The sequence below is a fragment of the Acanthopagrus latus genome, chromosome 22 (assembly GCF_904848185.1).
Source record: "Acanthopagrus latus isolate v.2019 chromosome 22, fAcaLat1.1, whole genome shotgun sequence".
NCBI classification, from domain to species: Eukaryota; Metazoa; Chordata; class Actinopteri; order Spariformes; family Sparidae; genus Acanthopagrus; species Acanthopagrus latus.
The window spans coordinates 7,412,296-7,438,675 of record NC_051060.1 but is presented as its reverse complement, the minus strand read 5'-3'; the positions used below and the strand labels follow the sequence as shown (position 1 = coordinate 7,438,675).

Genomic DNA, 26,380 nt, shown 5'->3' with positions numbered 1-26,380 from the left:
ATCAAGTATGTATGGTCTGCCAACATTTTAGTAATTTATGCCAAAATTACCAAGATGACTCTCTGCAAAGCTGAAATAAAATGAAGGGTTTCTGTTACGATTATCTGAAGGGGCGTGGTTTTGTTTGTGATCCCTCCATTCACACAAACACATCAAAACAGGTGTTTCTACATTACTCGACATATTAGAATGATGGAACATATTGGGATATGGAATAAAAGTCAGATGAAATGTGTCACATTATTTTTGGAGAAGAAAAACAGTCACACAACATGGAATAAATATCAAGATATGGCACACAATAAACAATCAAGATATACACTCAAATATCCCAATATCCCTAGCTTATTCTGAGTAGTCTGTTTACACTTCAGGAAATTAATGACAGCCAAAAAGCTCTTTTTTTTTGTATTATTAGAACGCCCCTTATTGTTCCTCACAGAGTACTTTCAGTTTTCCATCCACAGAGTAAACAACTACACTTCATTATAAACAGCCAATCATTACTGGTTGCACACTTGTTAAAGGATGCACAATAAGCTTCCAACACTTTCTCTGAAACAGTCCTGGCTCAACAGCGCTCTCCAGAGGTAAAACACAAACAGCAATTTCAGGAGGGGCAACATCAGGACTTGATGTGGATTTTGCAGTAATCTGCAGGAATGAATTAGGCACCCACAAGGATAAATACTCTACTCCATTTCAGTTTTCCCACAGCCATCATGAACCCAGCAGCTAAAAGAACCAATCATATGAGAGCAAAATAGGTATCAAATTTCTTTTAAAATTTCCACCTGGAAAGGCCTCATTTCACTTAAAATGTATTCAACACAATTTAGGTACTAACTATAAAAGGTTCAAACTAAACCATCATTAACAGGTATTTCCTTCTTTTTATTATTTATCTAGAAAATAATATTTTGCACAACAACTCAAAATTAACAAAGACCTATTTAGAAATGTCTTTTAAAAGCTTAATACTGTAAAATTAATCAAAATGTCTGCTTGGCAACTTTATCTCACTTCATCATAACAAAAAATGCAGGTCTTAATGTCCGATTTAAAAAAAAAAAACATAAAGCACAGATACACAAAACAAACTGAACATCCATCAACACACGTAACTTAATGTAATGACCCTTCTGAGGTGGACACCTCATTTCAATCAGAAGAGAAGACTAAAAATATTGAACTGTTCATGAATGCAGATCTCTGTGCTCTAACAAAAATGACATCATGCTGTTGACCTCATAACACTTCAGAAAGGCATTCGATTTAAGTCAACAAAACAAAATAAAAAAATTCCTCCAATACAAGTTAGTTTACATGCTAACATAATAAGTAGTACCTCTGGTTTGAAGTGCAAATAAATCACATTCTTACATATGTTGAGCTGCAGCTCTCACTTAAACTTTTGAGATGTTCTGATGTTAAGTCAAAACATCTTACAATCAGCATGTCACTTGGTTTAACCATACGCTGGGTTATCTGGAGGGCCACGCTGCGCATTTTAGAGATTCAACCACACTGTCATCACATCAGAAAACCTGTGACAGAAGAAAACAAAAAAAGTCAAAGAACTGTACACACCTGCCTGCAATTTTCCAAATCAAGCTGTGGAGTTTAAAGTTGATCAAAACTAGGACTGAATAAGTATTCAGTACTTCCTCTATCTAAGTGACTTGTCAGTATCTGTATTCATGATGAAGGAAAATCCTCATTGGGTAGCAAATGTCCTTTTAACTAAATTAATTTCTTCATTCACATTTATTTAAAACATGTTTTGTAAATATTTCTTTTACTGTTGTGATTTAAGGCACAGCCCTACATTTTGAACCTAGTGGAAGCCAGTGACTGGCAGTTTGAAGTGATCAACATATAGAAATCTGTCTAACTATTTTTCTTACAGTGATTAGATCCAGATGCAACGCTGAGTAACATCTCTCCATCAGTAGACTCAACAGAGGGACCGGACTTCTTGTCAGAAGCTTCATCTTCCTGATCATACTCTTCCTCACTTTCAGGGAAAGGAAGTGCAGTTTTACAGGCGCTCTGTTCCTGGAACCTGAATGTATCAGACATAAGATCACATATGTTTCCTGTTTCTGCAGCAAAAAAAGAGACTTTTTTCACATATCTCCTAATGAAAAAAACGTTTAAAAAGATTTAATATCTTAAATTAATAGCTTAAATTCCTTTTGAAGAAATCACTGCTGCAGTTTACAGTGCTAGAGCGTCCTCTGGTGGTGAGAAGAGCCAATAACATGATTTTGGTAATAAAAATCTAAGAGGAAGTTTTTCACTGATTCCAACACTTTTTTTCCCCCCAATTTAATCCCATTTTTTAATTCATAACCTTTTAAAGACAATTAGGTCTAACACTGGTATTCATAATGAAGTCTGACTTAATTTTATACTGTTTCACTTATCTCCAAATATATTTTGTTATAGCTTTCAAATTACATGTGAAAAATAAGAGATGGAGGAATGACCAAAGTTGCTTCAATAAAAATTGTATTGAAAGGACAAGATCACACAAAAATAAAAACATTTTCATAATCACATCAAGGTGGTAAAATATTTGTCAGGGCATTCAGGGACTTAAATTACCCTGGAAAAGCTGCATTGTAAGGAAGCCGAGAACGGCCACGGATTTGTCTTCTTTTTTTATGCACTGTTATCTCGTGATAACGACTTATTATTTCGTTATCTCGGTATAACAAAGATTATTTTCTTGTGATAACAAATTAATTTATTTCGTTATCTCCATGTGACAAAGTCGTTATCACAAGATAATAGTGCATAAAAAAAGAAGAAAAATCCATAGCCGTTCTCGGCTTCCGTAGCATTGAGCCATTTTATGTTTTTTTTTTCACGTTGTTTTTAAGTTTTATGTTTTGTTTTTAAGTCCCCAGCTACTTGAGTTGTTCGAGAAAACGCTGCAATGCTGTTTTGTTGTGAAGCTCCAGAAATGTTTTGATGAGTTCACCAGACTTTCCATCGGTTTAAAAGCAAATGGATAATAACAGACTTCTCATTTTGCAAGTAGGGCTTATGCAACATGGAGGATGTAAGCAGTTCTACCACCACGCTTGACCACTTGAAGCATGGGAGTAACACTCCCCGGTCCAAGTGTGTCAAATGTCGGGAATCCCCAGTGATTAGTTTGCTGTAAGATGAAGCTGCTATATGTAATGCAACTGGCATGCTGGTCCTGCAAGTGATGTCTGTCCTAATCAACAGATTAATAACAGTAAACAATCACAATGAGACAAATCATTGCTATGCTTTTGAAGTGGAGGACAAGACTGAATCGCACTGAAAGTGAAACTTAACACTACACGGTAAAATTTCTTTTGTTCCCTTTGTACCATTTATTCATGCTGAATAACATGCCCCACTACTGACCCGTTTTAGTCTGCTTGTGATTTCTGGTCATCTATTTATAAATGACAAGTTTTAAAATGTTTTGGGTAAATGTGTTGTTATATTAAGTTAAGTACTAAATAAAATAACAGATTAATCGAATTAAAAAAAAAAAAAACTTCTTAGGCAGGGCCCTGATGCAAAGTGATAAGAGCATACCTTAGTCCTAGCATGATGTCGATGTAACTGGCGTGTCCAGCATCCACCAACTCCTTGGCGACATGAACGTCATCAGCCAGAATGTCAACCTTCCAGTGTGTGTTTGACACAAACTCTCTGAAGAAGATCTGTAGGTTCTTCTGGTACAAACACTGCTGGAAGAAGACTGCTGCTTCATCAGTCCACTGTCCATCTGCTCGTACTGGCTTCACCCCTCTGAGGATGCATGGGTATGTCACTTTAGGCAGATTCATTATCTCCACTGGAAGTTTTCTAAGGTTAGAGCAGTTTTCATATGGTATGCATTCATAAAGGCCATAATCCACCAGGTTTAGGATCACTGTGGTGTTGGAGTGAACGATTTCTGCCCTGCACCATTTGTTCTTGGTGTCTGATTTCAACAGGCAGCAGGCGCCAGGGACAAGATGGGCTTCAGGAAGAGGAGACAGCTGCTTAGACATGTCATCCAACATTATAGACACTTTGGTCATGATGAGAAGCGAGTCCTCCAGAACAACACTGAACTCAAAGGGAGTTGTCACTGCAGCAGCAAAGCCAGAGTACACTTTGTCTATATCAACAGGAGCAAAGACAAGCTGCTGAGGCTGGCTTGTCTCAGAGATGGATCGGTCTGCTTTCTCATGTCGGGTTTCAGCAGGTGATGGGTTCATCTCTTCATTCTGCTGCAGAGAGACTGCGATTTGATGTTTGAGGAACAGTCTGTTCGTGATCATCTCAACCTTCCAAATCTTTTCAGCTTCTGAATAACAAACAAACACCAGCTTGACTTCATTGCCTATCATTGGTTTGAGAGTTTCACACCATACATTGTGAGCATCCTCTTCCTCACTGAAACTAGAACAGCTCACCTTGCACAAAACTGCAAGGTTTGGGATTTTTCTAAGGTTGCTGCACTGTTGTCTAATTGAGCAAATTGGAATTTCTTCAACTGATCCATGATCTATGAGACGGACCTCACATTTTCCATGGTGTACATGTTGAACAACAGCCCTGTGCCACTGCTTGTCCCTGTGTACCTGAACTAAGCACTTGAGGTCTTGTTTGACATCCCCATCAGCCACCATCTTGCACTTGTGCAGGTTGTCAGCTATGCCATTTTCCAATGCTGAAAATTGTTCACGGGTCCTATTGAGTCTGACGTAAAAACTACCATTACTGAGTACCGACAGAATTGTACAGTTCTCTGTGTCTTTAGCTTGAATAGTCATAGGTATGATTGTATCTGCACAATCACGCTTTGCTTTGACAGAGTGTTTCACAGTTTTCCTTTGATTTTTTATAAAAGTGTCCATGTTTCTGGCAGGTGTTCTTCTACGGCCCCAGCGGGTTAGTGTGTGTTTGGGCAACAGTGTGGCAGGTAGTGGTTTCAGCACGTTTTCACCGTCAGCAATAGGATTTTTTCTTTTGGATTTAGACATTTCATTTTCACTCACTTCCTTTCGCTGGTAATTCTGTTCACAGGATCTCACTCCCTTTTCAACTCCAGGTGAACTCGCAAGAGCTTCCTCTTCCTTTTTGTTGTCCACGTCTCTTTCAACAGCAGCTTCAAGTAATGGTGGAAGACCACGTGCTCCACAAAGAATCTCAACCTTGACTTCCCAATGACTATCATACTGACAGACAAAATCTACCATGAGAGGCTGCCCCATTACAGCATCAGTAAAAGATGCTTCATTTTGGTAAGTGCTTGTGTCCAACAGGGAGCATGGTATGCTAAATCTTGGCTGAGAGAGATACTCTTTTGGAATGGCATAGATCTTCTCTTTCCCCATGACTGCAGAGTTGCCATAATCCACAAACTCAACTCTGAAACAGGAGCTTCCTTCACAGTCCTTCACCACAGAACGATAAAGAGCACCGTCTTCCTCATACTCAGCCAGCACAAGGTCGTTGATTCTCACAGGTTTGGTTGTCTTTATGGAATCTCCAAAGATACCTGAGTTGAGATCTTCAGCCATTTTCAAAATGGCTGCTTCATCCTCTGACAGCTGAAGGAAAAAACTGTTGACCGAGTCAATGTGGGAGACGAAACACATTGCCCTCGAACCTTTGGTCACTTTCATGTCCAGCAAACATGAAAGCTGAGAGATCTCCGTTTTCTCTGTACATTGTAGTCGCTCTGACTTTGTGTTTGTGTCGCGGTACTCTCTTTGTTGTTTTACTGGAGAGTTTTTGGGAGGTTTTTCAGGGACATAGCTTTTTGCATTGTTCTTATTTTGCTGTTGTACTTTGGAATTCTGACTCTGAGTTTTACCTCGAACACAGTTTTGTGCGTTTTCTTTCTTTTTTCGTGGTTCACTACCAACTTGAGTCCTCCTTTGGTTTTTTGATGCAGCAGAATTTGGAGAATGCCCTTGTGGATGACTCCTGCTCTTGACTGAAGTTTCTGTGTTTCTTGTGCTGATAGTTTTAGGTTTCTTTCTCATGCTGCTCATAACAAGACTCAAATCTGTCTTTGGTTTCGGTGAGAGACTGAGAATGAGCTCCTTGACCTTCTCATTAACGTTCATTTCTCCATCAAACAGTTCAACATCAAATGAACCATCCTCATTCTTTCCAACTATGAGGGCTTTCACTTGCTTGTTGAGGACTGCATCACCAAGCCATTTCTTGACATCAGTATAAAGCTCGTCCTTGGACACTGAAGCAAGGCTACATCTCACAGCCTGCATTGGTGTGTACAACAAATCAGTAGAGTCTCTGGGGATGAACATGACATGGGTTTTCTCAGATATGTTTGTGTTTCCATAATCCACAAAAAACACATTGAGATGCAGAGGTGACTGAACCGGATGCGCCAAGCCCCTGTACCATTTGCCATCCAAGTATTTTGCCAGGCACAGCTTCTTCACAACAGCTCTTCTACTGGCTTTCATCATTTTCTCACTCTCCTCTGAGATTTTGTTTTCCAGCTCTTCAATGATGTCAGTGTTTCTCTCAAGGTGGCAGTAAACTTCCCACTGACTGCTTACATGAGTTACGTAGATGTTTTCTTCACTTCCAAGATTTAGATCATATGAAGAGAAGACAAAGGACTCTGGAAACACTATCGCCTGTTGCTTTGTTGAGATTGTAACTTCTCTTGCCAGGCCCTGCTTCAAGAGCTGATTTGTTATGCTCTGTTTGGTTTGGGTGTTGTAGAGGTCCACAACATTGCACAGCCCTTTGTTTTTCACATTCAACTGACAGAAAACTTTACATCTTAGTCCACAGGTGCTGTTGCAGACAAAATCACTCAGTGATTTACACACCTCTGGGCTCCAATTTCCACAGTTCTTGGGGTCTGCAGGTTCGATCAGGTTGTAAAGGCTACACCTGAAAGCTTGTCCTTCCAAATATACATATTCTGGCATTATTGCCTGAAGATTGTGGTCCTCGACTTGGATGGTATAGCCGTAGTCCAACAAAATCACTCTAGCATGACCTTTCTGCTTTTCTGTGATGAATGCCCTGTACCATCTTCCATCTTGAGGTGACTTGGCAACACAACATGAATCACCTAATTTAAGGGGTACTGTGTGGGTTGTGTAATATTGCTGAACTTTATCCATCAGTTCCTCCAAAGCTGGAGCCTTATCAAGGGGCTGGCACCAGAAATCTGATGGCGAGTTGATGTAAGAGCAACGCACAGCAAACTCAAACCCAGGCTTGGTGTTTAATACTTTCAAGTGAACAGGGGTTTGGGCCTTCTCGGTTCCAGTTTTGCATGTTTTCTCTTCTTCCTCACAATCCTTCAGTTGCTCTGTCTTCCCATTAATGTCTGATGTCACACTACATCTTGTGCATCTTGTTATGTCTGTCATATCTGTGTTATTTTGCACCAGAGTCTTTATGGGAATGTTGTTCCAGTATTCAGCTTGCAGTGAAGAGATCATGAGCTCAGTGATAGTTTGACTGCTGTCACTTCCCATCTCACAGAGATCAACAACAAATTTGTTTTTACTCCTCTGGACAACATGGACTAGCAATGCCTTGTTTGACACAGCTCTTCTAAAAAAGCCACAGGTTGTGCTGGTCCAGACTTCATCCAGAGGAAATACATTGACAAGTGAACAACAGAAGGCAAATGCTGATTTGCTAGCAAATTCCTCAGGTATCTTCTTGATTAACATGTATGGCACTTTCTCAATGTTCCCGAAATCAATAAACAGAACTTCAGCTCCATGCTCAAGAGTGTCTGTCACTATACCTCTGTAGAAATGCATGTCTTCCTCATAAAGTGCACAGCACAGTGTCCCAAGCTCAGGATTCAATAGTGTGTCTTCCTCCAGCTTCACCTGACTGAAGTGATCCATCATTTTTGTCATCATTTCCTTAAAGTCAGCATTGCGTTTTTGTGTTCGGATCCAGAATCGATGTGGATTCTGAACATGCTCGACATAGCCCACAAAGACAGAGCCTACCCGCACCTCTTCTGCTTCCAGTGTTTTACCCAATGCTTCAGACATGACTGTCTCATGGTAGAGATAGCCACCCTGAGGTGACAATTCTTTTGTTTTAAAAACGGACTCAAAATTGACTTTAGGAAGCTCTTGAGTGGGCTTTGTATCTTCAGCACCAATTACTGTGATAGAGTAGAGATGCTGTTCTTCGTCAAAACTTCTGATTTCCACATCTAACACCCTTCCAAGCAAGCCTGCCTTTAGAAGACTCAACTGCTGAGCTTTGACTGCCTCATCCTGATCATTCAGGGCAAAAAGCGAACATGGGAATGCCATGATGGGTTTTGAAACAAAATCAGGTGGCAACCTGTGGACATTCTCAACTTTGACCAATTCAAAGAATCCATAGTCAATCAACAAAACTCTTACTTGAGAACTGACTGGGATAAACTGCACCAAACCTCTGTACCATTTCCCATCTCTGCCTTTGACGGAGCACAGCAAACCCAAGTTTTCTGGAGTCTTCTGATTGCGTTCTTTGGTTTTGTGCTCACAAACTGCAGCCAGCTTCTGCGACATTTCCCAAAGATCTGCTTGCATACTGGCCATCTGACAATAGAACAGCCCAGGTTTGACTGCAGCAGTTACTCGCACTTTAGCACGTGTCCCACAACACAATTGAGGCCCACAGAATGACAGAATGTCCTCATATCCTGGTGAACATGATGGTTTGAAGCAATACTCTTGTCCCCATGGCTTTTCAATGAGCAAGTCAGGAACTGGCTCCACATTTTGTTTGAGTGGAACTTCAGCAAGCATCTCAACCAAGAGGAGGAATGTATCCGTGTCCACATGCCTCCCAAACCCATGTCTGACAAGGTCATTGTTGATGTCAGGGGTTTCCAACAAGAGCACTTTGTGGGGCAGCAGGGCTTGGATATAACCCGTGACATTTCTTCCAATCAGGCTTGATAAGTACTCCTCGCCGACAGAATGAGGACAACCTTGAAGCAGCAGTACATTTGCAAGAAACCCACAAACTATCTTGGGAGGTAGGATGAACAGGTCGCTTGAAACGGAAGATATGTTGGCGATGTCTACACTCAAGACATTACCATGATCTATGAGGAAAACATCAAACAAGTCCTCTCTCCGGTTCTGAACTCTTCCTCTGTACCAGCGGGCTGAAGCCAAATCCTCTACAAGGCATAACTCTCCGATATTCACTGCAGCTTTAGTCTTTGGTATGTTCTGTATTTCTCCTTGCAGGATGTTATAGTCAAGTTCACATATGGTAAGGTACTGTCCCTGGAAGTGTATCAGGGTTGCCTCAGGGTTCCAGTCCAAGTGAGTTAACTTGAGGTCCACCGGCCAAAGGGCACACGGTGGAGATGGACCAGATGTCTGAGACCTGCAAATTTAAGTGATATGTTAATAACCTACAAGTGTTAATAATAATTTGGTGAGTTCATAATTTTACTGATTTAACCATCAGCTGTCCTTTTTTTCCCCCAGAAGCACATTCTGTAGACCCATTCAAAGCGTATTTCATTTCCACTATTCCGTCTCACTGTTAAAGGGAAACTCTCGCTAAAATGCAACCTAGGCTTTTTTTGTGAATGTATATGAGTAAAGCCTTCATGTAAAAGCATAACTACGATTAAAGAGGCACTTTTAAGATTGACCGTATTTTCGTTTTCGGCTAAAACTCATTTTCAGTGGGAGTGCATGGGCACTTTTACGCTAGCATCAAAATTTCGATTTTTAAAACTCTAAGAAGGCTCAACACAACATTAAACTTTGCTCGTAGTATCACCAGGGTTTCTACACATGAACATGAGCATTGAGAACATTGTTTGTGTACTCAGAGTTTACTAAAAAGAACGTTTGTGAACAACTCACATTAGCAGTAGCTTACTGTTTTAAAAATAGCGATAGTGAAAAGTGCACCATGCATTCCCTTTGAAAATGAGTTTGAAGCGAAAACAAAAATACAGTCAATCTTAAAAGTTGCTCTTTCGTCGTAATTATGCTTTTACACGAAGGTTTGACTCACATACATTCACAAAAAAAGCCTAGGTTGCATTTTGGCATAAGTTTCACTTCAAGTGTTCTTTCTGGAAAGTGGGCATGACTGTGAAATCCTAAACTTATCCTATAACTTAACTGTCACCTTCTAATTCAATCACTAAAACACCGAAAGAAATGATTAAAAGAAAATACCCCAAGATACAGTACTTTAAAAAAACATCACTTTTTTCTCTTTTTGTAAAACTTACTTTTGATTTTCGGATCCCAGCACTGACGGCATGGCAGCAGCATCAGTAACTGTCATATCCTTAACAAAAAATGTTTGAGATGTAATAATGTCAAATGCATATGCTCTCGTAAATAAAACACACACACACAAACAGAACTAACATTTATGGTAACCTTTAAAGCATCTACTAGACCGTGTATAATCTTAACCAAGCAAGGCTCTACTTTGTCTACAAGTGACAGACTCATTATTGGGACTGATATTTAGCACAGTATCAATATTCTTTGTGTCTGTATTGCTAATAATTGATTGATCAGAGAATACTTTACTCTGGCTCTTATGCACTCAATGTCCCACCCACAACACTATCTGACTAGTTACATGTCACAAGTAATAGCCTATCGATAGTGAATAATCTCAATCTACAATCTGATTTATCATGTAAATGAAGTGGTGAAGTACAAAATAGCAATTTGTATTTACAAGTGGTATTGTAACTCAGAATCTGAGCAACATAAATGATCATGTTGTTTAAAATTTAATTTACTTAAATTATCAGCAACAAACAAAAAAAAAATGTTTGGACACCCCTCTTAGGATAGTACTGACATGATGATGACGGTGAACAAAACTGAGGGAACTGAAGAGATTTTCTCAGGCAAGCCGTGTATAAAAGTAGGCTACATTACAGGCCAAGTCATTGTATTAAAGTAAAACAACCCATTATAGAATGTCTTGCACTCCTCTTTCCCAATCTTAAACCTTAAATCTTAAAATGTTGCAAAATGTGTATTTTGATTACATGGCATAATGGGAATATGGGCTCAAAAATTACCACAAATTACCACCATAATAAAGACAAAGCTGCAACAATTAAATGATAAATTGTCAACTACTACACTGAGCTATTATGATGAAGAACAAAAGTCACAATTCTCTGATTCCAGCTTCTCTAATGTGAATATTTCCTGGTTTCTGTAAATAGTAAACTGAATATATTAAGGCTGTGGACATAACAAGACATTTGGGACGCCATCTTGGGCTTTGAGAAACATATTGTTCACAATTTTCTGACATTTTATGAACCAAAAAAACTGGTTAATTATAAAAGTAAACAAGTAAATAAAGGAGGCTTATTAAATTAATGTTCTGTTTATGTTGACCTTATATAAGACATGTAGTTTTCAAGCTAACATTATTTTGCTCACTTTGGTCTAACTTCAGATGTCATTATGGGCGGCACTGACATGGATGGTTTTCAACAATACATTTCGATAGCATTTAAATACTATCTATTAAATTTGGTGAATTGGCTTCAGTAGCATGAAAATGACACGAATATGAGGCTAGCCAGTTAATGTTACTTAGCCTACAAATTGGTTAGACATTTGGCAAAACTGTCGTGTTTTGCTAAATCCACAGTGTACAGCAGGATGTCGAGACCAACCAGAGAGACTCAGCAGACTTTTGGCGGCTACGTGGCGGTGTAATGACACACTCAACCAGAGTTAGCGGTAAAAGTAACAAAGAGCTAACAGCGTAAACAAATTGTGCTAACATCAGACGACAGTGTAGCTAGCTAGCGCGGCCCGACGGTCCGTTTACATCGTGAGCGGTTTTTATCTTAAGTTTTCCTCAGTGGCGTGGAGGAATTGACATATTTAGCTTAGAGACACCTCACTTATAACTGTGACTGCGTCTTACCTTGTGTTCCGCTTCATGAGTCCCACATGTCAACTTCTTTCAACTCCTTTTGTTTACTGCAGTCAAGTCCGCCTCCCGTTCGCAAACCCCGCTGAGACCCGCCTCCAGTTATTTCATGGTGCCTGTATACAGTAGCTATTACGGTAATTCAGTGCAAGAATAGAATTCAAAATAAAAGCACCGACCTATGAACGCATCTTGCTATTTCACATTAATTAAGCCAGTCAGTCTGTTAAATAATTGATTCATTTATTAATTGATTTATTAGTTAATCAATTAATTAGCTAACTGAGCATTTAATGAATGCATTCATTGGATCGATTATTTAATGCAATTAACATCCTAATTCTGATCACATTGAAACCTTAGAAGCCAGAGGCCATGGCATTTCAACTGTGTGAACAATTAGTCAAACAAAACAAAACAAAAAAGCAACAAAAGACAATGTCAGGAGCTCCACCTCAGAGATTCACTCAGATAATAGCAGGAAGTTCTGAAAAGTATTTTTAGTCTGGCTACCTAAGCTCTTCTTTCTGCTTACAGTAGCTGTAGTCACTTGGTTGTCAGTCATTTAAAGGTACGTAGCTGTAACACTGTGATGAAGAACATATATTATTGTTTTAAATGCTGCACAGAGAATCCAAATAATTTGTCACTTAAAAATCTTTAAGGATCAAATATCCATTTACTAGCTTTTCTGAGCTATTAGCTGCATTGCACCATCTTCATCCAACAGAGATTTTCTCTTGATTTTGCAGTAAATGCTACATGAACTATTCAAAGTACTCAAACAATTGCAAAAAACTGCCAAACGACAACAAAGATTTCATTTGTTTTCAACTAGCCAATCAATTAACAGACAGTCTTCAATTTCAGGCAGCTTTTGTCTCACAGATGCAGGTGGCTCAGAGCGAGTAATGCACTTTGAGATTGGCAAGCTAATCTTAGATAACAAAAACGTATTGCCTGTTTTTATCATTTCACATGTTGTGTACACATACTCTCAACCTTTTACTACTAGTGGTCCCTCGAAATGTGTTTTGAAACATATTTAAAACATATGTTGATGTGAACAACTCTTCTCAGTTTTCTTGGGTTTTCTGTACTTGCAGCTGTTTGTGGTGTCAGAATTATTCAACAAATCACTTCATTGAAACAATAAGTGTTTCACTGAGTTATGTAAAAATGTAAAAACTGTTTTGACTGCATGTCTATTAAAGTTATTTCCTTGTGTTATTGTTTTTCTAAACAGCAGGTAGACGTACGGTCACACTGACAGCAGACAGGATGATCATACCACTGGGAGGCAGAGTGACACTGACATGTTCAGTGAAGGATCCTGCTGGCTTCAGATATGACTGGTACAGAGAAACACCTTTTGTAAGAACTTTTCTTCAGGCAGAAGATGTTTATGAATCAAACAGAGTTATCTCACAGGATGGAGGTTCTACTGGTACCAGACTGTTCCTGCTCCATCAAACAACTAGGGCAAATAACTGAATTGATTATGTAAAATCAAAAAATCAAAAATCAAAATAGATGTTGGCTCAGGTGTTGGTGTGGCAATCAAAGCCTATTCTGAAGTATTTTGATTTCCATTTCAACATCAGACGCTGCTGTATTGTCATGAAATAAACACAAGGGCATCCCAAATTTCCTTCATCTTTATTTCTACCTATCAGTCAATCTATTCGATGAGGGCGGCTGTAGTTAAGTCCCAGGAGGCCGAGTCAAGGTTACCTGTGAGCCTGATTCTAAAAAAGGTTGTACAACTCTCTAAGTAATACAAACTTGATTATAAACTCTTCATGTTCTTTGACTCTTGCAGCTGAAAATGTCACCCTGCTTTCCTCGACTCAACTTCTACCACAAAAGAGAGAAGAAAAAAACACTTTCAAGGTGTGAATGACCACACTGTCTAATTCTTGCTATCACAGCATCACGTCATTATGTGTGAAACTGAAGTGGAAATATATTTCAGTCATGCTGATAAGATCTGGCTGTGCGTGTTCCTTCTCATGCTCAGACACACTGCAGTTTAATTTAGTATTTTGTTCATTTGATTTGATTTCTTGATTATCCTTTTTGATATCTGGGTTAATTGTAGTAACACAATGTAAAAACAAAAGCATCTCAGTTTACAGATATCTTTTTAGGGACCGGGAACAAACCTTTGCATGTCGCCACAACAAGGTGGTTTTGTTGAAGCTTCACCCACAGGAAGTGACAGAACTCAGAGGAAAACAGATCTCATGAACAGAAGTGAGCATGAAGAGAGCAGAAAGTGTCTCACAGCTCCCCTCTGCTCCATTTGTCTCTCATCAGTCACTACTGTACATTGTCTTTGTGAAATAAGGTCCCATGAGGTCCACCAGGGCCCGACTTCACCTCTCTGTAATAAACGGTCTAAATACTCAACATGATACTTCAGTAAGTTCTTTGTAATTCATTTGCAAAAACATTCACAATCCTTTCTCTGTTTTGACATCACGAGTTACTGAGCGGAGATTGATGAGGGAAAACAGAACTGAATTGATTTTAGCAGCAACATAACAAAATGTGATAAAGGTGGAGGTACCTGAATACTTTCTGACTGCACTGTGTCTACACACAACACACACCCTCACTGAAGTACAGGCACTGTGGATGCAAGAACTGATGGACGGCATAACATGTACACATTAGCTAACAATAAAATGTTATTGTGGTGTAATATGATTAAATCCAATGATCTTATGTTTCTTGGATGTGAAGTAAGGATGAAGAACGAACCTTTGTGAGGGAGATGAGCTGATAATTTATTCACAGTGGACAGGAAATGTAAACATGTCAAAGTAACCTGTGGTCAGCGTCACTGCAGTGGTTTGAAAGGGAAGTAAGAACAGAGTCAGAACTATTTATACATATGGAGTAGGAAGTTTGATCAGAAACAGAGTGACAGAGTGACAGTGTGGGTGCTGGATGTGAAGATGGGTCACACTCTGCTCGGTGTTCTCAGGTTATTCTGTGAGTACATCTGTGACTTTCTATGTGATTTTCAGTATTTATATCAGTGCAGTAGTTGCGTAGACATGAACTTTGTTGCTGATGTGTCGTAGTTCAGATTGGAGGATTATGTTATATCAAATCTATTACTTAACTAGTTAAGTTTGCACAAGTTATTGCACATAGACCCGGACAATGCATGTCCAGTATATGACCTATGGTATTATGTTTATAGCTGTGGAATTACATGAATTAATCATTTTACTCGGCCTCTATTTATTAAATGATTTTTTAAACCTCTGTTCCCACCTCTGTAGCTCTGTAGCAGAATATCATCACAGAAATGTGTGATGCTGTTGACTGATCAACAGTAGTTGCCACTGATGAAACTCCAGCTGGATTTTGTATTTGATTCTGGTCTAATGAAGTTTTCGTCTTTATTTTAGTGCTGAGTACACTCCTGTACAGACATGCTGAAGGTGACTACTTATCTTTTCTGTATTTACTGAATATGTTTGTCCTGTATGTCACACACTGTTTCACTCTTGATCACTTGTTTCTGCAGTTGTGTTTTTCCATTTACTTTTTAGTGCACATTATGAAATGACTGGATTAGTGCTCAGCTGTTAAGGGAAGCTTCTCAGAAATCGTAGCTTTGCACAATACGACTGATTTCACACTGGAATAAGTTTAGTGATTGTAAAGCTACTTTAGTTTGGTTCACTGAAGCTCTGTAGACAAACTATTTGTTAGAAATCAAGTCACAAAAATGGTGAGTTGAGTCATATATGAAGAAAAGAACAAATCAATAAACCTCAGTATTGATGATGAAGTGCAGAAAGTGCACTTTGGTTTTGTATCTAATGTCCAACAGACACTTGCCTTCCAAAAACTAGAGTCCAGATAAGTAAGTTAAAAAAACAAAAAAAAAACACTCAACAACTTCTCTGAACATTTGTTAAAAAAAAATAAAAAATCAAAACTTCTGACATCTAATACATGGAAGTGATGAATGGATTGCCTCGATGTTCCTTCACTGCAGTCAGGATCAGAGAAAAAAGGGGATCATTTTTATCATCATCATCTCATTTTTAGGTCCTGAAACTGAAAACCTTGACTGGCTCAGTCCATCATTTTTGATGTTGACAGTTTCTTGTTCACACAGCTGCATCCACATTGTAAATTGAGGTGATCAGAGAAGAAAAAGTGAGAAAAGAAGGGCAGAGTTTAGCTTTTCACATCAAGAGATTCATACAAATAAATAAATGTTGGTTTTCACAACAAACCATCAGACACCATTTCTTTGTGAAAGCCAAATACAGGACTTGACCATAAAAATGACTCGTCCTCTGTGGACCCTGCCAGGGAAAATTCTTATAACTGTTACATTGAATCTGCAGTCTGGAGTTTTGAAAAAAAAAGGCCCCTCCTCCTTCCTCTCTGCAGTGCTGCAGCCCTGCCTTCAGAGCTCCTCCCCACAGAGGAGGCTGCTGTACATGAGCAGGCTTTGTAACCACAGTAACAGAGGACGCCAGATAACCAAGATGGCGCATTCAATATAACAACAACAGCATAAGCCCTGATTGTTCTATTTCTGACCAATGCAACTAAATTACAATGATGGTTGTCTCCTGCCGATCACTGTAGATATCCTGAGTAACAAACAACATTCCTCACATCTCTGTAGACGGAGTTAGCAGCTAATCATTACCCAGTGTAACGTTTCTGCCTTTCTGAAGCATGATTAACGTTATTTCTCTAAAGCAATTCAACCACTTCAGAGCGTACTGAACACAAACTAACGTTATAACTGCCCGGTCACTAGCAGATCAGTAGCCATAAAGACAGAGCTAAACACCGGAGTTAGCACAGAAGCTAACAAGCTAGATTTAGCATCAAGTTATGTAGCTCAACTGCAACATCGTACGGCCATATTTGCTATTGCAAATATTACTGTAACCACCGCCACCGTAGCCTTGTGGTTAAAACATACATGAAACAAATATCAAACAGGGGTCCTTACTTGTCCGATATTTATCCTTGTTTTCTCTCTGGCTCCATCCAGTTCTTTGTTTTTACACTGCTTTTCTTCATCAATCAATCAATCAACAGCCTGACAGTCCTCAATTTCAAGCAGCTCTTGTCAGGAGAATACTGAGAGGCTGATTGTCTGATTTGATTGGGTACACATACCATCAGCCTTTTACTACTGGTACTCCCTAGAAATGTGTTTAGTATTGAAACATATTTATCTTGATGTGAACAACTCTTCTCAGTTTTCTGTACTTGCAGCTGTTTAGGTCAGTTCAAACAGTTGAAACAATAAGTGTTTTCATTGAGTTATATAAAAATGTAAACACATTTCCTCATGTTATTGTTTTTCTAAACAGCAGGTAGACGTACGGTCACACTGACAGCAGACAGGACGATCATACCACTGGGAGGCAGAGTGACACTGACATGTTCAGTGAAGGATCCTGCTGGCTTCAGATATGACTGGTACAGAGAAACATCACACTCTCCTGGAAAAACTCCTCTTCAGACTGACAAAGGTAAAGAATCAAACAGAGTTATCTCACAAGGAGGCAAATACACCTGCAGAGGACGGAGACGTAAATTAGATGTTGTCACACCTGAAAGTAATGCAGTCTTCATTGAGGAAACTGGTGAGTTTAGTATTTTCTAATGGAATAAACAACCTACAGTCTTTATGTTCTTAAACAATGCCCACAGTGTGGAGGGAAAGTGATTGTTAGTCATGTCAGCCCAGCAGCTCTCACTTCTCTGAAAACAAAAAAGAAAAAAAGTTCAAATGTCCTTCATCATGTCAAGAATGTTCCACTGGTTTGACCTTCAACTTGTTAACAGAAACAAAGATTTGAGGCTGCTTCCTTTATGCTGTTCAGTTTAACTTATCAATATCTGGAAGTGATAAGTAAAAATTTACACAGTGCTGCTACTAATACTGTAGTTGTGGTGGCTGGGAACGCAAACGTGATGTCACATGTTGTGCTGGGAGTTAAACATTAATGTCATTAATGCCAAAATCACTACATGTTTTTATTTTAATTAGATTTTAATCAGAATAAACATTAAATCCTAATGTTATAAAGGTGCTTATATGTTTATAAAGGCATTTTACCAAACTGTTTAAATATCCAGCCTGCATAATAAACTAGACATTAGACACAAGCCAAACAAAGAGGGATAATGAAAATGTTCTTCCATGTTGCTGTGGTCAAACAGTTTAGTGTCTGTACAAAATGTGTCCTGTGGAAGTTTATTGACTGATATAAATAAACATATTATGTTTCATGTAACTTTTTGTCATTTTTACAGAAGCTCTGAGGGGCCAGTGAGAGTTTTTTTTTTTTTTTTTTTTTGTAGTGCTCCATTTTCGAAGTTCACTTGGTCATAAACATTCAAACCAGCCATGTAACTCATGTAGCTGCACTTCTGTATTTGTACATGTAGCGAAGTGTAATAATTAAAAATATCAGCCAACACAAATCTTACATCAGCATTTACGCAGTCAGCCCTGTGTCACCATCACACTGTCTCCCCTGGAGCTCAGTGGAGAGGACTGGACTGTTTGGTAACTAACTGATGCAGTTATCATAATCAATGGTAGAATCCAAGATTAAATCAAATAACATTAAACAATGGATACTCTGTATATTTCACCAAGTACAATTTTGGTTTCCATAGTTGTTGTGTGTGAACTCACTGCAGTGGACACGACTGTTCTGTCAGGCGCACTGTGTTCACTCTGGAGACAGCTCAGTCTCTGCACCTTCTCCAGTCAGCTCATGAGGATCATCCTCACCACCTGCACATGTGGACTGTATGATTTATCAGAGCCTGTAAATAAAGTCAGTGACAGCTCTCATAGAATCCTCACACTCCATATCCTCAGTGTGAGTCGTGATCATGATGCAGGCTGAGTTCACTGTGACTGCACTTCAATAAATAAATAGTGTTCAAGTGTCAAACTTCCATCTTCAAATGACATCCCAGGCTGAGGGACACCACTGGTTGTTGTGTATCATTTGGACACATTAAACAGTCAGTGTGATTGCTGTAAACACAGAAATACTGCAGGGACACTCCTGTGTAATGCTGATGGACTTTTACTGTCCTCACACTGCTGAAGGACAACGTGAACGGAAGAATTAATAACAAGTGTTTTCTAACCTCCATCTCAGACACATACAACTCATTTCTGTGACAGAAATATACAGCGGAGAAACGTTGATGAGAAGGCTGATAATACACAGTATTCCACCTGCGACACTAATGGCAGATCAGTGCCAAGTATCACATAATCCTCTAGAAAAGAATCATGACAGTCATGTTACATAATCTGTTAACATAAACTATAACAGATGCATCTTGTGCTCAGAGTGCAGACAGACATTAAAACTCTCCTGGAGGAACATGGATGCTTTTCATCTCACTCAGGACATGAGTAGTGGTGCACTGCAGCCTCTTGTGGTCAAAATGAGTATTACAGAAAAGAAAATTGAGCTGTAATTTCCTCTTGAAAAAATGATTTTCACTTTGTTCGATACAAACAGAAAAAAAATCTGTCCGGAAAACATGTAATGATAACAATGTACAACATAGAAAATGGAGCAGTAGGAGGGAAATGTCTCACGTTCCCCTCAGGTCTCCTGTACATTGTTGTTTCCTTACTCTGAATTCTTGAACATGAACAGATCCAAACAAGGCTGTTGTGACTCTGCAACCAAACTGGTCTGAAATATACAGAGGAGAGACCATCACTCTCAGATGTGAGATCAAAGATGGAGGAGACACTGAGTGGGAGTATGAATGGAGAACAACCAGCTCAGAAAAACCTCCAAATCAGAATGAACACAGAATCAGATTTGCTTCTGCATCCCACAGTGGAGACTACAGGTGTAAGGGCAGAAACAAACATACGCAGCATTCTTCAACAGACTGGAGTGATCCCATCAAACTGACAGTATCACACAGTAAGTCACATCACTTTTCTTTCAAAGTGAAGATTAAACAGCTCAAAATCTGTTTTTTTTTCATATATCTTTTTTAAGTAAATCTTCAGTATGTACTGATTGTGCAGAATGTATCTGATCTACTATCAAGACATGTTTTCATTCTGAAAAATCATTTTCCAACAGAACCCCTCCTCACTGTGTCTCCATCATGGCTGAGTGCTGCAGCCTCAGTAACTCTGACCTGCAGTGTTACAGATCAGTCTGCAGGATGGAGGTTCTACTGGTACCAGACTGTTCCTGCTCCATCAAACACCTACTACAGCTCTGAGCTGCTACCTGGCAACAGCAGTGGGACTGAACAGGATTCCTACATTGTTCATGGACAGACACACACAGCAGGATATGTGTGCAGAGCTGGAAGAGGAGATCCAGTGTTTTACACTGATTACAGTACAACTGAGTTTGTCTGGTCTGCAGGTCAGTCTGTTTCTATCTCTTAAGAAACAGATGTTATATCAGCTCTGTGCATCTTGTTTCTAAATGATGATCAACATAAAGTTTCCTGGTCAAAATGGTCATATGATCTTGTCTCCCTCACTAGTGTCAAGCTAAACTTCATGCTTTTCATCTTACTGGGTGGAATTTACTTGTTTCCTTCTGTCCTCACTCTTTAACTTGAAACACACAAAGACAGATGTGATTTCTTGTCTAAAACTTTATTCTTCCCACCTTTTAGACACATTTCTTACCAACTTTTAATGACTTAAATGATAATGCACCTATAACAGAAACATACACAATAAACACAACAATGAAATTGTCACTAGGACAGTTGCTGTGTCTGAACTCTGTTTGACCTCTTATCATATGTTGTTTTTCAGATGTTCGCTCATCAGCGTCTCTCACAGTGAGTCCTGACAGAGCTCAACACTTCACCTCTGACTCTGTCTCACTGAGCTGTGAGGGAAACTCTACTGAGTGGAGAGTGAAGAAGTCATCAACTGAGGACAGATACTGGTCAGACTGCTCCTCCTACTGGGGGACAATGACTGGATCCACATGCAAACTAGAGAGTAACTGGCCCAGTGAAGCAGTGTACTGGTGTGAGTCTGAATCAGGAGAGTTCAGCAACGCAGTCAACATCTCTATACAGGGTAGGATTTCATTACACTTTGTTGTTTTTAGCTGTGAGGCTGCAGATTCAGTCAACTGAAAGGGTTCTTGTCTGTTTAACAGATAGAGAAATGATCCTGCTGAGCCCTGCCCGTCCTGTGACTGAGGGAGATTCTGTCAGACTGAGCTGCAAATTAAAAAGCCAAAGATTCTCTTCCACTGTGTTTTTCTATCACAATGAGAAACTCATTCAAAATGACAGCAGATGGGAGTTAAATATCTCTGCAGTGTCAAAGTCAGATGAAGGATTCTACAAGTGTCGACACTCAGGACAAGAGTCAGCACAGAGCTGGATGTCAGTTCAGGGTGAGTAGGATTAAAACTATTATTCTGTTTTCTTCATGTAAACTTTAGTTCTGTCAGTTTTAGAAACATGCTATATAAGTGTATTAATAGTTATTATGTGTTACTGATTACAGCAGTGTCCAGGCCTGAAAGCTCTTCACTTCCTGTACTGTTGATTGTTGGGCTGATTTGTGGAATTGTTCTAATTATTCTCCTGATCCTGTTGTATCACTACAGACCTTCCAAGGGTGAGACCTTCTTCTTCTATTATCAGATGTTTTGTGTTTACGTTGAATTGAAACACACAAACATATTCTGATCTGATGAGTAAGAACAGCAGTACAACAATTACAATACAAAACCATCTAACAACAAATCTTCATCTTTTTTACAGGTACATGCTTCAATAGGTTGGTACAAAACTGTTTAGTCACATTTTGAACAGAACAGCAAGACACTGAATGTTCCTGTTTATGAAATGTTTTGAATGTGCTTCATGTTTTAGGCCGATCCAGTCTGAGAGCTCCAACACAGATCATGTGGTCGACCAGAATGAGGCTCAGTGCGATACATACGCCTCTCTTCTCCCTGGTAAACATTGAAAATAATCTTATATACATAAAATGTACTTGAACTGCTGTGTGAACAGTGAACAGTGTGCTTTGTGAAAATATCACCATGACGATTTAAGATGTAGTTACTTTGAAAACGTGTCTTTTTCATCAAGTATCTACATCGCTGTGTCTGCAGCACGTCTGTCATCACTATCCAGATGTTCCATATGTTCTATTCTGCATCATTTGCCGTTTCTGAATCTATTGGGGTTCTGCAGTGAACATTAGAAATAAAACCAGTGCATGATGGATAAAAAATATTGCAACTAAATATATACCTTTCAGTTGCAGGTGGATCAAGGGATGTCACATATTCTTCAGTTGAACTTAAAAATGTTGGAAAGAAGGGTGAGTAGTTTAAATAAAGGCAATGAACAGGCATATTTTTAGTGTAAAAGGTATTTATTTATTAAGTCCTTTACTTTTATTCTAGCTGTCAGTCCATCTGTTCATCCAGCAGTACAGGGCCGTAGTGTACACGTCTGTGGAGCAAACAAATCCTAAGATCTGCCCTCTATTTCAGACGACCATCTGACGTATGCGCAAGTCAACCGCCACAATAAAGGCAAAGGCAAGAAGAAGAAAGGTGAGTAAAGTCTGCGTCCACCTGCAGCCGTTATCATCCAACATGTTGGTCTTGATTTAGCTCTTTGTTGGTACTTGTTGTTTTCATGACCCATTTTTAAATTGAGTAATGTATTGTCTATGAAATGCATTGTTTAAGAACAATTTGTTTTACTTCATACATAACTAGATTCTGTAAAAATGTACACTACTCTAGTGGAGACGTTAACCCTGACGATGTCCATGTCTTGTCTCCATATCAGCTCCTCCAGCAACTGATGAAACTGTTTATTCTGAAGTCAAACTGGGATCATCTGTCAGTAATGATGCTGCTGTGTAACGTCCATACTGTAATCACATCTTCCACGGTGGATTAGATGGATAAAAGTCAGAGCAACATGACAGAAACATCTTGAGTAACCCAGTACCTTTGTTTTTTGTGATTTTCTTCCAGGTCTGTAAGAAGAGAGGAGAGGAGGAAGAGACAAAATGTTGCTGTGGTGGAAATTCACATTTCCCCTTGTGGAGAAGTGAAGAAACAAAAGACGAATCAGCAAATGATTGTCTTTTGACAGAGTCAATTTATTTAAGCTGAAAGGTCAGCGCTCTGGGTGAATCTGACAAAGAGCTACAGAGAAAGTCACAGCTTATAGAATACTATGATGATAAGACACAAAGGGAGGTTCAGAGCAGAAGATGAGATGGTGTTGAAAACAGCTCAGTACCTACGGTGATCTGAAGAGTGTGCTGAGAACAGAACGTTTATTCTGTACCAACACAGTTCCCTTACATTAGCCGAGGTCACTGCTGACCCCACGTCAGATCGTAACTGTTCATGCTCAGGTCACATCATAACTCACACATATTCTAAGGTGTAATGATGTGTATGGTAAAAAGAGAATATCAATGTGTAAGGTGATTGATGGCTATGCAAGGTGAAAAGGTAACGATTATATGTGAGGTTAAAGGTGATGAGCAACATTTTTATTACATCTGGCCGCATTTCATTAGACTGCTGAAGCTTTTGCAGGAAACACTGAATGTGAGTTTGATACAATATGTTTGAGCTTGTGTAGCAGGGTACCAGCTTTACAGTCAGCATCTTTGTTAAGTGTTAGATCCAGGATAGATGTCAACACTTACTTTTGATAGAAGCAATAATCTGCTATCAAACACATTTTGCTATTTTATATACAGTATGTATGTTTTTTCTGTAATTTTACGTTAGCTGAGAGGTACTGTAATTATTTCTTTTGCCTCAAAGTATCTTATATTGACTGTATTTTTAAAATATTTTCAATATGTTATACATGAATAAACAGTTTGTTTTCCAGCAGTAAGCTGTCAGTTTTGTTTTTAATACCTTTTTGACTGCACAGCCAAACTGCCACAGAATCCTGTAGCAGTTATCTTGAGTTATCTCGTCAGTGTGTGTCTTTAAGTTTTAATCTTTTTCATCCAAATATCCTGGTGGTTCAGATTTGGAAGCTTTTGTAACTTGTACACATGTACACTGTGTATCTACAGTGAGAGGGGAGGACCACAGTGTTCACAGAAACGTTGGGGGGCGCTAAATCACACAAAATTCCAATTTCTACATAATGTCGCTTTAATTTGTATTTTTTTCATTGTTTTAGTAGTGGTTTTGTTGTTTCCTGTTTTATTTTGAAGTTCTGCCCTTGTGTCTCCTGTTTAACTTTCTTGGCTTTCCTGCTGTCTTTGGCACTTCATCTGTTCAGTCCTCTGTCTTGTTCTGCTCTGATCATGTGTCTCATGGTTTCACGGTCGGTCCTGGTTGGTTTTCATTCGTCGTGTCTTTCTTGCTTTGTACTGTTGCCTTCTGATTTGATACTGATTTTGGTTGGTTCCATATACAGAAGAGGATTCCTACAGTCATCGGTCAACATGTGTTAGAATGATATACTTTGTGTATAGAAGTGGAGACACTGTATTGCTCTCCCTGCAGTGATTCACTCAACAACATCCAGCGGACAAGTCAGACTTCAACTTATTATCTAAACTGCAAATTCTGCATCCATCCCCTTATTTATTCAGTCTCATTATTTAATGGAAATGCTCTTTTAAGAAAACGTGTTGAAAAACCTGCAGCACCCATCTGGCGACTTGTCCAGGGAGCACCCTGCCCTCTCCCTGAGACAAGGCTGGGATTGGCTCCAGCAGCAACAACCCACGACTCCATGGAAAGGGATAAGCGGTTACGGACAATGACATGACATGATTTAAGAGAAGTGATTCAAAGTGATCGATATAAAATCTTGTAACTAAATATGTACAGTTGCAGGTGGTTCTCAGGATGTCACATATTCTTCAGATGGACTGGAAGAAGGTTGAGTACTGTAAATACAGGCAGTAAATAGAAATACCTTGAGTGTAAAGAGTATTGAATTTTTTTTTTTTCTGTATGGATTTGTGTGATTGTCTTTACAGGGATGCAACATTCACCAGAGGTGAGATCAGTTTACTCTCATGTGAGGATCGGAGCTGCAGGGACAGTCAGTGCACATCCCATGAGTGCACCTGCAACTCAGTTAATGTCGGCCCCCTCCACTAGGTGGCACCAGAGTTTGAAATTGACAAATGCTGATCAAACCTAATGCCTTTCAGACTGTATTTCTAAGTTTGTCTGTGTTTGGCGACGTTTTCTGTAAATTTCATTAAAATAATATTTCCGTATTGCAGATATGGCAAATAACTGAACTGATTATATAGATAAATACAAATACACCCTGGCTGAGGTGTTGGTGTGGTGATCAAAGCTAATTCTGAAGTATTTTGATTTCCATTTAAACATCAGATGCTGCTGGGTTGTCATGAAACAAACACAAGGCCATCCCAAATTTCCTTCATCTTTATTTCTACCTGTCAATCCATCTAGTCATCCATCGAGCTGCACAGTGCCCAAGAGTCAGCCAGAATAACATGTCAGGAAGCATCCTTAAAGTGTATCTTTGTTTTCTGTGGTTTTCTCCCAGGTCTGTAAGGAGAGAGGAGAGGACGACGAGGAAACTGGACAGCATTTCATTTGACTGCTGTAGAAAAATATGAGATATGCTCAGTATTCTGTACGGTTTGTTTGTTTGCAGATTATGTAAAATAATGGCTTCATATGGATTTTATAACTGTCTGCACTTCATCATCAGTTTTCAGTTTTAAAGTTATATTGTCGGCTTTTGTTTTTGTAGGAAACACTGAATGTGAGTTTGATACAATATGTTTGAGCTTGTGTAGCAGGGTACCAGCTTTAAACTTAGCATCTTTTTAAGTGTTAGATCCGGGATAGATGTCAACACTTTATAGAAGAAATAAAAATAATCTGCTACCAAACAACATCTCCTATTGCATATACAGTATAGATGTTTTTTGTCATTTTTAAGTTAATTGAGAGGTACTTTAACTATATATATAAAGTGTATATATATATATATATATATATATATATATATATATATATATATATATATATATATATATATATATATATATTTACTGTATTTTTAAAAACTTTTCAATATTTTATACATCAATAAACAGTTTGTTTTCCAGCAGTAAGCTGTCAGTTGTGTTTTTAATGCCTTTTTGACTGCACAGCCAAACTGCCACAGAGTCCTGTAGCAGTTATCTTGACCCTTAACGTCAGTGTGTGTCTTTAAGTTTGAATCTTTTTCATCCAAACATCCTGGTGGTTCAGATTTGGAAGCTTTTGTAACTTGTACACTGTGTACCTTCAGTGAAAGGGGAGGATCACAGCGTTACAAACATGTTGATTCCAACGTACAAGTTTTCAACACATAATATTGTTATGTATTG

The 26,380-nt window shown here is 38.9% G+C and overlaps 2 protein-coding genes across 2 annotated transcripts; one reads left to right on the top strand and one right to left on the bottom strand.

The window, feature by feature from the left end:
• Positions 1 to 228: 228 nt before the first annotated feature.
• tdrd15 (tudor domain containing 15) lies at positions 229 to 12,077 on the bottom strand. Its single transcript, XM_037086487.1, has 5 exons — positions 11,953 to 12,077; positions 10,268 to 10,326; positions 3,586 to 9,399; positions 1,908 to 2,065; positions 229 to 1,547 (listed from the first exon to the last, which is right to left on the bottom strand). The coding sequence occupies exons 2-5, from the start codon at positions 10,321 to 10,323 to the stop codon at positions 1,534 to 1,536; spliced, it is 6,042 nt and encodes a 2,013-aa protein (XP_036942382.1). The 5' UTR covers positions 10,324 to 10,326; positions 11,953 to 12,077; the 3' UTR covers positions 229 to 1,533.
• Positions 12,078 to 17,545: 5,468 nt separating this feature from the next.
• On the top strand, positions 17,546 to 23,866 carry LOC119012986 (high affinity immunoglobulin gamma Fc receptor I-like; the record flags this gene model as incomplete). The annotated part of the gene is made up of 12 exons (XM_037087268.1): positions 17,546 to 17,603; positions 19,656 to 19,934; positions 20,100 to 20,393; positions 20,798 to 21,070; positions 21,153 to 21,395; positions 21,509 to 21,622; positions 21,769 to 21,784; positions 21,880 to 21,965; positions 22,274 to 22,336; positions 22,512 to 22,574; positions 22,816 to 22,888; positions 23,007 to 23,866. Coding segments are annotated over 12 exons (1,680 nt in total), but the record flags the coding sequence as incomplete, so codon positions are not given.
• Between the last annotated feature and the right edge of the window lie 2,514 nt (positions 23,867 to 26,380).